The sequence below is a fragment of the Pristiophorus japonicus genome, chromosome 8, assembly GCF_044704955.1.
Source record: "Pristiophorus japonicus isolate sPriJap1 chromosome 8, sPriJap1.hap1, whole genome shotgun sequence".
Lineage (NCBI taxonomy): Eukaryota > Metazoa > Chordata > Chondrichthyes > Pristiophoridae > Pristiophorus > Pristiophorus japonicus.
The window spans coordinates 204006863-204020335 of record NC_091984.1 but is presented as its reverse complement, the minus strand read 5'-3'; the positions used below and the strand labels follow the sequence as shown (position 1 = coordinate 204020335).

Sequence of the window (13473 nt, the reverse complement as noted above, 5' to 3'; positions counted from 1 at the left end):
TTAATGCAAATTGTGCAAAATTGAGATTTTTAAGATACTCCAGAAAAATCAAGTTGCTCCAAAAAAAAAACGGAGCAACTCCTGGGCAATTTTGGGCCTAATATGATATCCTTCACATTCAGCTCTAGGCAGATTTTTGCTTATGGTGGGGGAAGGGCAAAAGCTCTGTACCTTTAAGAGAATGGGGGAAATTATTCTATGTGGTGGTAAAACAAAATCTTCAACATAAGCTGTTTATAAAGTTGTGGGAGAACTTGGCCAAGACCATGGTATTCCCACTGCATGAAGGCTGCTTGGTGCCTCAAGTGGAATCTGATCTGCAGACAATTGTCAGGATTTATTCTCTCATTGATGGGTAAAGCTTGTTGAGTGTATATACCTTTTCTGGAAAGGGTGTGGAACATGAGACATCTCTTTCGAGCTACAGTCCCCAAGTTAGAACTAAACCTTAGTTGGACAAGCTCCTGTAGTATTTGTTTTAGCCAGTGACCACATAGAACATGAAGTGGTTTTCATTGAATATTGACTGTCCTGCAGCTGTGATCTCTGGTGAATTTCAAGCTCCAGTATTTGTTTGATCCTGAATTGATGTGAATAATTAAAAAATTTGAGTAGAGTTGTTAGCTGATGCAGTGTCTTCTTTTTGTGTTTACAAAGCACTGTTGCTCTTTGAAAGATTGGCTATAATCAAGAAATCTAGATTTTAGCCAGGTTCTTCTTCCAGCATGAATTTAAAACCACCCTCTGGCCTGAAAGATACTGTACTGTGAGTAGTACCCATGACATATGGAGGTGATTTAACATTAAGGGGTGAGGTAGAATAATTACCATAGGAGTCACAATTTATGAATAAAGGTGTCCTACTTCTCTGACCATTGAGTAATAGAATATGGGTAAACTCTGGACAAATCGGTTTAAAATACATGGGGAGGTATTGCCATAAAGGTGGCCTGTACATATAACCTCTTTCTCTTCCCCCCCCCCCCCCCCCCAAGCCCCCCCATCCAAGTGACGATTGTAGAAAATGACCACATCTTTGAGTAATGTACCTTTTTTTACTTTATATTTAGTTTTCCCTTTTTTGCCCTTTTCCCCCATCACCAGAAGTCATTCTGAAACCATAACAAAAAGAAGCAACCAACCTGGTCCCGGCCCTTTATAAGAACATAAGAAATAGGAACAGGAGTAGGCCATACGGCCCCTCGACCTGCTCCGCCATTCAATAAGATCATGGCTGATCTGATCATGGACTCAGCTCCACTTCCCTGCTCACTCCCCATAACCCCTTATCCCCTTATCGTTTAAGAAACTGTCTATTTCTGTCTTAAATTTATTCAATGTCCCAGCTTCCACAGCTCTCTGAGGCAGCGAATTCCACAGATTTACCACGCTCAGAAGAAATGTCTCCTCATCTCTGTTTTAAATGGGCAGTCCCTTATTCCAAGATCGTACCCTCTAGTTCTAGTCTTCCCCCATCAGTGGAATGATCCTCTCTGCATCCACTTTGTCAAGCTCCCTCATAATCTTATATGTTTCGATAAGATCATCTCTCATTCTTCTGAATTCCAATGAGTAGAGGCCCAAACTACTCAACCTTTCCTCATAAGTCAACCCCCTCATCCCCGGAATCAACCTAGTGAACTTTCTGTGAACTGCCTCCAAAGCAAGTATATGCTCTGCTTCTAGTCTGTAGCAGATGCATGAAAATAGTTTGCGTTTACTCAGCCTTTAGTTTTCCTTCTTGTGGTGCAGCAGCTTATGTCTGACATTGACTGAGATCAGGAACTCTGTTTGAGGAACCATAGACATGAAACTTGGTCCTACCCATTTCAGTGTACAGTCCATTACTGCACAAACATGTTACACTATAGGGCTGATTGCCACTTGTATTTCATTTTCTTGAATAATATATTGCAGAAGCACTTTAATTTTAATGTGCTTTTACAGATCTTTTACTTGACTGTGAAGAATTGTGTAAAAACACCCGTGCTGCTATGGATGTTTACAGACAGTGCCTAATTGATGATTATGGATTTAGAACAACGGTAAGATTTAATCTTGGCTACTTAAAAGTTCACTCTTAACCACTTGCACATGAAAGAGTAATCGATAATAAAAACATTGTGGTGTGCATTTCTTATCCATCACAGTTTCTGTTGAAATGCAAATTTCTCTACATACATACATTTTCTTTAGAAAAATGTTGACAAAATCAAAGGCAGTTTTTGATATGTACAAAATCTTCCAGCAATTTAAAAAAAATAGCTTATTTAAAATACAGGCTAGAATGGCTGACGCTGACTAATGCTCACACTTTTTAATAAATAAAGAAAGCCAGGGTTCTAAGTAAACCTGTTGGTTATAGAGCAATTAAACTCTGACCTCAACCATTGCTAACTTAGTAATTTGATGTGCCTTAAATGGACATATCTTCCCCTTATCAGAAGAATTATGTTGTATATTACATGGTATACTGCTCCTATTGTTATGGTGATTGTGCTCTCAATATTTTATAAAGTCTGCAGGGAGGGACAATAGTTATTTCTGTGCTGTATATTCTATGTAATTGCATATCTTGTTCCCGAGAACAAATTTATTTTAAAAGTCCATTTTACCATGCAACCCCATTGAAGATCTGTTAATCTCATCAGTCTGTATATAAATAGATGGTACATATCACATGCATTTTTTTTCAAGCACATCACACTTCCTATGTTGCAATTCTAGACAAATTCATTACTCATAATTTCTTCCAACTGACTTCATATGAAAAATTTATTTGAGTCAGTTTATTTATAAATATCTTTTTTTTTAATAAAACAGCAGTACAAAACTGCCAAATTTACACACAAAACTAACATTTATAACAAAATCAAAAAATGTCAATCAATTCTAAATTCATTACTTAGGAGTAAAAGCAAAGAATTAATTTAGAATTGATGGACGTTTCTTGGGTAAGCTGTTTCTCTAAATCCCTCCAAATTTTATGTGAGGCTACCTGCTATGTTGGGACCTTAAAATTCAGATTTATTTTTCTGTTTTATAATGTGCCTCTGCCCGCTAACTGCGGTATCTTCCCTGTTATGGTCTGAGGGATTTGCTAAGTACTTTTCTCATGCTGAGCACTAAGGGTCCTCAAGTAAGTTATCCGTTATCCCTAAAAAAAACAAAGTGTGACCAATGTGATACAATATCTGGAAATGTAGGATTGCCTGGGAGTTAAACAGAGCACCATTTTCTTACTGGAATTAACATGAACTCTCGTGTTCTGGCCTTCAGAAAACAGAAATATCTGTCCTATCAGACTGAAATTTAAGCTATCAATAAAGCGGAATTTGCTCTATTTTAGAATGTATAACCAGAAATATTTCAATGTATACTTTATAATTTTTCAAAAGATACCTATCTACTTTTGACAAGAGTTTAAAAGAGCTATGAGTAGGAAACTTTTAACTTTGATGTAGATTGTTTGATAATTAACCTGGATAATTCTGTTTGAGAAGATGGCAACTTTGGAAACTGACAAAGATCCTTATCATGAGTGGACTTTTGAAGATTTCTTCTCAGAGGATGGCATTGTGCTCGATCACTTAACCGTGATGCCTGTAATGTATGAAATTGCAACCTCATTCGTGCCATATTCTCCAGGTATATCAGTTGAAGCAGAATCTACATATTTTATGCCTGATTTATGTTTTCATTTCATCTCGTTAGTTCTTGCCGTATAATTTCATTGAGCCAGATTTTGCTGTCAAAATAAGTGAGGCTAATGACGCTCACCATTATTTGTGTAAATGTACAGTAACTTCAGGCGAGGAACAGATGTGCAGTTAAACGACAATAACCAAAACTTGCTGCCCAAGTTGTGTCACTCTGCAGTTAGCTTCGTGAAAATGGCATGTCGCTCACTGCTTCACCATTGCATGTCGTGAAGTTGCTGCATTTGCATGGTCGATAAGAACTAAACTTGCCACAAAGTTGAGTCTTGTCATTTCAAGCATAAGTACCCTTTTAACAATGTAATAATTGTTCATTACTGCCAGTCAACCTCTGGCACTGAAATGGCATCTCATTTCATCAGATATTAATTGTTGATTTTAAAAATGTAATTTTAAAATTATATATTTTTACTTTTCATAGGTCTTTTTCTTCTACCTTAATCCAGTCTTTCTTTATTTCACTATCTGTACTTAATTAGACATTGAAATTACCTATTCTAATTTTCATTTCCTACCTATTCAGTCCTTCAGCTGTTTATTCTTCAATCCTTCAATCTAATTGGTTACAAAGTTACTCTGTTCATTTGGGGCCTGAGAGGCCCTGTTGCCCTCACTGCGTCGTCCTCGTGCATTGTCAGCAACTTAGAGGGCAAAAATATTTTGAGTTAGAGTGCAGGGTCAAGCCTAATTATTGGCAGACACTGTTGCAGAAAAATCTGGCTCATTTTTTTGTTGTGAAAATCTGCTTTTAGATTTGTATGATCTAATTAGCATAATGCAAAATGGCATTCATATAATTCTGGTTTCAGCATATTAGTCCTGCATCAGTTGTGCAAGTTGTTTTGAGAAGAACAGGATTCTTTAGTGAAAACAGATAATAGCCCTCCTAATTAATTCAGAGCTATATTTAACATTGAGATAATGGATTAGTTAATAATCTTTGTACTCCCCTCCTGCACAGATCAAGAAGCTGAGTCGGTTAGAAGGTGATAATGGAAAATCATAAAATAGAGTCTGAGACACTTGCTATACTTGCATCTTTTTCTAATGCAAATTAGTGTTCCAATTAGTAGAATGGTAGTTTGTCATTTTAAACTGGTTGCTAATAGCCTATTACAATTTGCTGAAATACATATAAAAGACTCTCAAAATTATTTTCTGAAAGTTCCCATTGCTGTTGTATTTTTAAAACTTTTTGCATTATTGACTCAGTTATGGAAAAACACATTATAAACAAAACAATTGGGATTGTATTAATTTGCAATCAAAAACTCCAAATAAATCACAATCAAGCTCAAGCTGTTTTCATTATCAACTACAGAGAACTTGAATCTTATCTGCACTTGTTACTTTAAAATATATTTAGGTATTTCACACATTGAATTACTTTTGAAGTGCAGTTATTTTCATTTTCTGATTACTTTAATTCTTTACATTATATTTTTGGCTATCTGTCTTTGTCTTTTTTTGTTTTCTTTTGATATTGTTTGTCGGGAATGTTTTCCTATTGAATGTAACACTTTGTTGAATAATTAATATCACAGAATCTTTTGCTTGAGTGAGGAATTTGAGCTTTCTGTTTTTGGAAATGCTACTTGAGGTTTTTCAACCTTCAGGAGATGTGATAAATTGGGATGATCAGAAGGCTTCATGTATCAAATGACCTCTTCAAATTCTATGCTTTATGTTCTTGTGCTCCATAATGACAAGTTATGATACTATAGTCTGGCATTAATTTAGCTGTAATTAAAATTGCTCCATTTACAGATATTAAATTTAAAAATTAAATGTTCTGTATGAAGGTTGGAAATTATCACTGAAAACATCCTGTTTTCATGATCAAAACCTCTTGACCGGGAAAAATTCAATTTAATCTATTGACAATATTCGATTAAAGTTCGTCTAATAATGGTATGAAACACTGGATGCAATCTGATTTATTTGGCCTTGGAATATTTTTGCATGTTAAAATTATGTGTCTGTCTTTGTCTTTATGTGCTGTTTAAATTTAAAAAAAATCAAAACTAGCAAAGATTTAGATTTTACCCTATTTTAAATCCTCAAAAATATGTTTATTTTTCTACACTTAAAGCTCATTCCTCCTTGCTGTAAATCTAGGCTGTTGTTACAGTTATAAATTATGTATAATTTGTACTGAAAAAGTTTTCTATATCGTATGCTACACTGGTTTGCAAATCTGTTGTTGCCTAGCAATTGTAAAAAGGTGTTAAAAGATTTTGTTCAGTCAGATTGAAATGAGGCACAATTAACTTGCTGCACTATGGTAGTCTGGTAAAGTGAAGGAGATTTAAGATGGAAACTTAGAAATGGCTAGATTATTGATCTGTTTGACACAGTCCTTATTTTATGCAGATAAAAAGCTCTATCCATTGGACTGTGAATGCTTGCCGATGAGCCCAGATGTAGAAGGTATTTATATCAACAATTGAACCTAATGAAACCAACCTTTACAAATGGGAAGTTTTCAATATAATTAACTGTTAAAACTCCAGTAAAAGGGCGGGTATAATGGCTTAGGCACTTCCCTTTTCACCTTTTGGGTTTAGATCCAGTCCAGACTGATGGGGTGAAGTCTCCCTTGTTGGCAGTAAGGAGCCGTGCAAGAAATTAGTTTGAACAGTCTCAATCCAGTTCCACTGGACAAGTATTCCTTGTAATTGGTATAAATTTGTCAATGTCATTCTAAAGTGACAGGTCGCTGATTTAGAAAATTGTAAAAAAAATCACTCTTGCAGCAAGGGATTTTTAAATCTATTTTTCTTCCCTCCTCCTGAGGTTGACTTTTGAGGTACTATTCCAGGAGAGCTTGTCCCTCGCTGATACCTTGCTCAGGTTGTCATCGTTCAGGCGTGAGCATAAACTACACCGAGTGTATAAGCAGCCCATTCAACAGTTTGATCACGGCTAAGCCTAAGCCTAAACCTGATCCTGTCCTCACCATGCGTCTATTGAGGGGTCACTGGAAAGTGACCCTGCATCCAACCAGAATTCGTAACCTAGTGATCATCCATGCATCATGTCGAAAATTAAAATGAATTGTAAAGCAAATTAACTTCTGTTATGGAAATTATTTAAAACTTATTTTGGATGTAGCAGTACATGGACGGAGAAGACATAGAAACATAGAAAATAGGTGCAGGAGTAGGCCATTTGGCCCTTCGAGCCTGCACCACCATTCAACAAAATCATGGCTGATCATTCACCTCAGTACCCCTTTCCTGCTTTCTCTCCATACCCCTTGATCCCTTCAGCCGTAAGGGCCATATTTAATTCCCTCTTTAATATATCCAACGAACTGGCATCAACAACTCTCTGCGGTAGAGAATTCCACAGGTTAACAACTCTGAGTGAAGAAGTTTCTCCTCATCAGTCTAAGGCTAAGGGGTAAGCCATTTAGGACTATGTCCCTTGGTTCTGGACCTCCCCAACATCGGAAACATTATTCCTGCATCTAACCTGTCCAGTCCCGTCAGAATTTTGTTTCTATGAGATCCCCTCATCCTTCTAAACTCCAGTGAATACAGGCCCAGTCGATCCAGTTGCTCCTCATATGTCAGTCCTGCCATCCCGGGAATCAGTCTGGTGAACCTTTACTGCACTCCCTCAATAGCAAGAACGTCCTTCCTCAGATTAGGAGACCAAAACTGAACACAATATTCCAGGTGAGGCCTCACTAAGGCCCTGTACAACTGCAGTAAGACCTCCCTGCTCCTATACTCCAATCCCCTAGCTATGAAGGCCAACATGCCATTTGCCTTCTTCACCGCCTGCTGTATCTGCATGCCAACTTTCAATGACTGATGTACCATGACACCCAGGTCTCGTTGCACCTCCCCTTTTCCTAATCTGCCACCATTCAGATAATATTCTGCCTTTGTGTTTTTGCCACCAAAGTGGATAACCTCACATTTATCCACATTATACTGCATCTGCCATGTGTTTGCCCAGTCACCTAACCTTGTCCAAGTCACCCTGCAGCCTCTTGGTGTCCTCCTCACAGCTCACTCCGCCACCTAGCTTAGTGTCATCTGCAAACTCGGAGATATTACACTCAATTCCTTCATCCATATCATTAATGTATATTGTAAATACCTGGGGTCCCAGCACTGAGCCCTGCGGCACCCCACTAGTCACTGCCTGCCATTCTGAAAAGGACCCGTTTATCCCGACTCTGTTTCCTGTCTGCCAACCAGTTCTCTATCTACGTCAGTACATTACCCCCAATACCATGTGCCTTAATTTTGCACACCAATCTCTTGTGTGGGACCTTTTCAAAAGCCTTTTGAAAATCCAAATACACCACATCCACTGGTTCTCCCTTGTCCATTCTACTAGTTACATACTCTCAAAATTCTAGAAAATTTGTCAAGCAGGATTTCTATTTCATAAATCCATGCTGACTTGGACCGATCCCGTCACTGCTTTCCAAATGTGCTGCTATTTCATCTTTAATAATTGATTCCAACATTTTCCCCACTACTGATGTTAGGCTTAACCGGTCTATAATTAACCATTTTCTCTCTCCCTCCTTTCTTAAAAAGTGGTGTTACATTAGCTAGCCTCCAGTCCATAGGAACCGATCCAGAGTCTAAAGACTGTTGGAAAATGATCACCAATGCATCCACTATTTCTAGGGCCACTTCCTTAAGTACTCTGGGATGCAGACTATCAGGCCCCGGGGATTTATCGGCCTTCAATCCCATCAATTTCCCTAACATGATTTCCTTCAGTTCATCCTTCTCACTAGACTCTCAGTCCCCTAGTATTTCCGGAAGGTTTGGAGCCGTTTCTCCTAAGCCTGCCTTAGAAAGAAAAGGCTGTAACTATTTGTAAAACCAAAGTTCTGATTGGTCTGCTTAGAGGACAAGACACACACTGCAGTTTGTCTGGAATGTGTGATTGGATCTTGCCTGCCCAAGTAATCAAGTACTTTGCTATATGTAATTTGAGCCATTCATTCTGGCTGCCAGGCTCCAGACAGAGCTCACTGTCCTGCTTTCAGAGAACAAACAGGGCTCACCCTTGTGGATTAGGACCTTCTTCCAATCCCCAAACAAACTTCTGAGCCCTGACCCTTCTCCCCCTGCCTCTGATCTTCTCTCCCTTCACCTACCTGCCTTCCCGGCCACCAACCGATCCCCTGCCCTCTGCATAGAGCTGAAAGAATCATAGTAGTGCAGGCCACAACTGCGACACAGCTGGGTACTGCGCATACGTGACCGGATCATGTGCACATGCGCAGTACTAAACGGGCGCCGTGTGCATAGAACGAAACAAAAATGTGCTGTAATAATCAATCTAAAGAAAAAAGGAACACCACCATTTGGCAGTGAGGTAAAGTCAGTTTTTGCAGCAATTTGTTTTATGACTTGCTTTGTGTATGCATATGTATATGTACATTGTTTAAAAATAAAACACTTCTACAGAAACTTTCAATGGTATGAATTTTATATACAGGCCACAACCCTTTGAAGCCAGTTTATACACCCATGTACAGCCTGATACAGAATTTTCAAGAGTATAACCAATTACAACTAGCTCTGCAGCTAACCATTAACTCTTTCGGAAGCTGTCATCAACATTTTGTGTCAAACAATATGAGTTTGGACTTGAATAAAAAGGTGGGTGTAAACTGTCAGCTTTAAAATGTCAGCATTTTGTACTATTAAGTATGCAAGGTTATTTCTGGTAATCGGCTCATTGTTACTTGCTAGGTTTGCTGTAATTTTATCTCCATAAATATTTCATTGAGGAAATCTTTGCACATCAGCTTCATGGAATATGCTGGCTCTTACTACCTTGCACAACACAACTCCAATAAAAAAAATTACTCCCACTAACTCCACAATCTATGTTATAAGGAAAACGTAGTTGAGAGTGATCGTTGCCTGCTAATTTCATCAGGGGATTCAACTTGTAATCTCATTTGAATAGATTATTGCCTGGTAATTACTCTGGTTACTTCTCTCTGAGGCGGTCCCTCGTATCGAGGATGACTTGCTACCACACCAAAAAGGGATGAGTTCACAGGTGTTTCTATGAAGGACCTGATTGCTTAATGTCTGGTTAGTTAATATTCTGTATATAACAGTTGTTTTTCTTTGCCTGCTTTCTTGCTGCTGAAATTATTTTAGAATAAAAACAAAACCGATGCCACATACTGATTTTGTTTAGGCACAAACTGCTTGCATGAAAGTGTGTTGCCTGTCCCATAAAATCGTAATATAAGGGCTAATTTCCCAATTGGAATATCTAGGTCTGAACCGTTGATTTCCGACTAGCGCTCCCTGTGAGCACCATTACCTGGAAACGCCTGATTGTGGAATCAGCCCTATCGTTTTTAAAGTAGCTTTCCGTGGCTTGTTTAGCGTTTACAGCACTTGAGCTGTTTTATTTGAAAACTGGAGTTTTTCAAAAGTTGGTTTCTTAATGAGGCTTTACACCATGCTCTGCAGTAATGGAATAAATTAGTTTGGTAGTATTCAGAATTCAAAGCAAGAAATCAATCTACAAGTGATTAATAAATCATGGCTTTTTCTGTACTTGTAGCTTTTTGAGAGCCAAGGCTTCAAGGAAATCAAAGATTTTGTCATTGATATTGGAAACATGGCCTTTTTGTTCATTAAAAAGAACTCTCTGGCATTGCTGCACAAGGTAAAGTTGTACATTTTCCCCCTATTACTTCCTCCTTTTCCTTCCTTCCATAATCCACAAGCACCAGGCATACTGCAGTAACTCACCAAAGTGGCCATTCATTGTTATGTGAGCACTATACAATGAGGGCTGACGGGCTATTTGACCTCCTCATCACTGAGCCTGATCTGTGCATTTCCAGTCAGTGTTGCTGCATAACAATCAAAAGCTGGAAGACTTTTTTGCCCCCTCCCATTTTCCCAAGCCCACAGTACTCAGGCTAACTCTTGCACTCTTCCACCTTGACTGAAATAAGTTAATTCAACACAGAATGGAGATTGAACCTGGGACATCCTGGTCTGCATGGCTCCGACACTCACTATTCATAACTAGCTGTCACTGGTAGTCACATGGGGCCCAAGTTTCAAGCCGCGCCTAAAACGGCGCAGTCCCAACCTGGACGCCCGTTTTTCGCGCCACAAAGTGCGCCTAAAAAAAACCCTCCAGATTCTCCAACTCCCTGCAGGTCGTTTGCAGCTCGGCGCAGCGCAGCAAGAGCAGTAGGGGGCGGAATACAGTGGCGAAACCTCTACACATGCGCGCTACAGTGGGCGCACATGTGCAGTAGCTCCAGGCGCCCAAAACTGTGTGGGAGGGGCCGAAGCACGCAGCCCCTAGCCCTGGCTGAATGGCCTCACTGGGGCTGCGTGAATAAGGTTCCTCCCACGGCCAGCTGCTGCTTCCTCTCCTCCCAACTCGACTCCAGCCTCCGGACCCGACTCCCACTCCCCGCCCCCGGACCCGACCCGACTCCCGCTTCCCCCCGCCTCCGGACCGGACACCGACCCAACTCCCGCTCCCCCCCCCCCCCACAAGACTGGATCCGACCTGACCTCCCTCCCCCCGACCTGACCTCCCTCTCCCCGAACCGACCTCCCTCCCACCACCCCCCCGACCCGCGCTCCCCCCGACCCGGCCCAACGCCACCTACCTGTAAATGGTGCTGGGGACAGGCCCGGCCCGAAGTCTCGGGCCCGGCCCGCTCAGCCTCCCCCTCCCTTCTCCTTTCCTTCGGCCCCCCCTCCCTTCTCCTTTCCTCCGCCCCCCCCCCCTTCTCCTTTCCTCCCCCCTCCCCCCCCCCATCTCCTTTCCCTCCCCCCACCCCCATCTCCTTTCCCCCTCCCCCCACCCCCATCTCCTTTCCCCCTCCCCCCACCCCCATCTCCTTTCCCCCTCCCCCCACCCCCATATCTCCTTTCCTCCTCCCCCCATATCTCCTTTCCTCCTCCCCCCATATCTCCTTTCCTCCTCCCCCCATATCTCCTTTCCCCCTCCCCCCATATCTCCTTTCCCCCTCCCCCCATATCTCCTTTCCCCCTCCCCCCATATCTCCTTTCCCCCTCCCCCCCATATCTCCTTTCCCCCTCCCCCCCATATCTCCTTTCCCCCTCCTTCTCCCCCATCCCTCCCCCCCCCTCCTTCTCCCCCATCCCTCCCCCCTAGAAACACACACTGATAGACAGAGAGATAGAGACACTGACAGAGACACACTTTTGGTGGGGGGGGGGGGGGGGGGATCCCAGCACGCTGTTGGAGGGCTCCCGGTGCTGCAGTCGGTAAGTAGAAAATGTTTTATTTGATTTTTTTTTAAATTAATAATTTTTTTTGATTGATTTTATTGGTTGATTTATTGATGTATTTATCATTTATTATTGATGATGGCTCTTTATTTGTAAAACTAAAGTGTTTAATGTTTGTAAACTTCCCTTTAAACCCCCACCCCCATTACCAACGCCTGATTTGTAACCTACGCCTGATTTTCTACAGTGTAGACAAGGTTTTTTCGAGCGTACAAAAATCTTCACTTACTCCATTCTAAGTTAGTTTGGAGTAAGTTTTCACTGACGAAACTTTGAAAACAGGCGTAAGTGGGCGGACATGCCCCCTTTTGGGGGAAAAAAAATTCTGTTCCAAAGTGAAACTGTTCCAACTGACTAGAACTGAAGCAAACTAAATGACGAGAATTCCGATTTCTAAGATACTCCGTTCTACACCAGTTGCTCCTTAAAAAATCAGGAGCAAATCATGTCGAAACTTGGGACCATGGTATCCTGCAAAAGAGACAATTGTCAGCGGACTAATGTCCCAAGGAGGTGTTGCAGCCAAAACTCATTCTGTTTGCACCTAACTACCAAATACCTCGTTTGCAACGGGAATCACAGGACAGTAATCAGAAGGAGGTATCCTGGATGATTTTCCTCCCATTCCCAAAGCCTGAGGGCATTAATGCCAATTGTAGTGCCTAAGATCAGCTAATTCAGTACAAACTAAGCAATGAATTTGGGGCTTTCCTGGTGCCACTCATTTGACGCATTTACCCAATGAGCCATTTGTACACTCCAAGTACATGGGAAAGGTATTCTTCTTGCCTTTGGTTATGAGCTCTTTACAGTCTTTTAAACTATTGCCAGGATTTCTATCTTGTACAGAAAATCCAGGACCATTTTAGGATATGCGGGGCGGGGAGAGGTGAGTTCTTAATTTCTCATCAGACTCAGAGATGAGTGTTGTTATCCAATTCTCTCTCCTAAATGATTAATGCGTTACAGAGACATCTTAAGTGGAGGAACAAGGGTTACTGTGCCCATAGAATGATCTCTTTTTAAAAAAAAAATTAAGTTCACCCTTAAAGAAATGTTAGCTTGTACCATTATCATTTGTATTCATTCCCTGATTTAACCTATTGATCTTTGAAATATACCTATAAAATTGTGCATTAGTCAGTAACAAATAATTTTATGATCTTTAAACAATTGGATCATTTCCTGCCTTTTTACAGAAACACACCCATTGATTTGTTCAGATTATGTAGGCCAATGTTTCTCATTAAAACTTTCACTTTTCATTTCTCAGCTGTTTAACTGCCGTGTGGTTGACACTGATTTAGCACTGGCATACTGCACATTGTTGCCAAAGCAGATTGTATTTGAGAAGTTGTGGAATGTCATCAGTGATGCACGGCAAAATTATAACAAAATTCTGGTATGTGCGATAGTTTGTCAAAATTCTTAAATTTAGTGTTGTACTGATAGCTAAGCAT

General features: G+C 40.7%; 1 protein-coding gene across 4 annotated transcripts in view; it reads left to right on the top strand.

Annotated features, from left to right (window-relative positions):
* kntc1 (kinetochore associated 1) overlaps positions 1-13473 on the top strand; it is a 153088-nt gene that overhangs the window by 76340 nt on the left and 63275 nt on the right. For all 4 annotated transcript variants that reach the window (XR_011594134.1, XM_070887790.1, XM_070887791.1 and 1 more), the window contains exons 36-41: positions 1948-2045; positions 3504-3648; positions 6093-6149; positions 9198-9361; positions 10290-10394; positions 13287-13415. Coding sequence is in view for 3 of the 4 variants with exons in the window: in XM_070887790.1 (XP_070743891.1) it covers positions 1948-2045; positions 3504-3648; positions 6093-6149; positions 9198-9361; positions 10290-10394; positions 13287-13415 (698 nt within the window). In the remaining variant the exon portion in view is untranslated. The remainder of the gene's footprint in view (positions 1-1947; positions 2046-3503; positions 3649-6092; positions 6150-9197; positions 9362-10289; positions 10395-13286; positions 13416-13473) is intronic.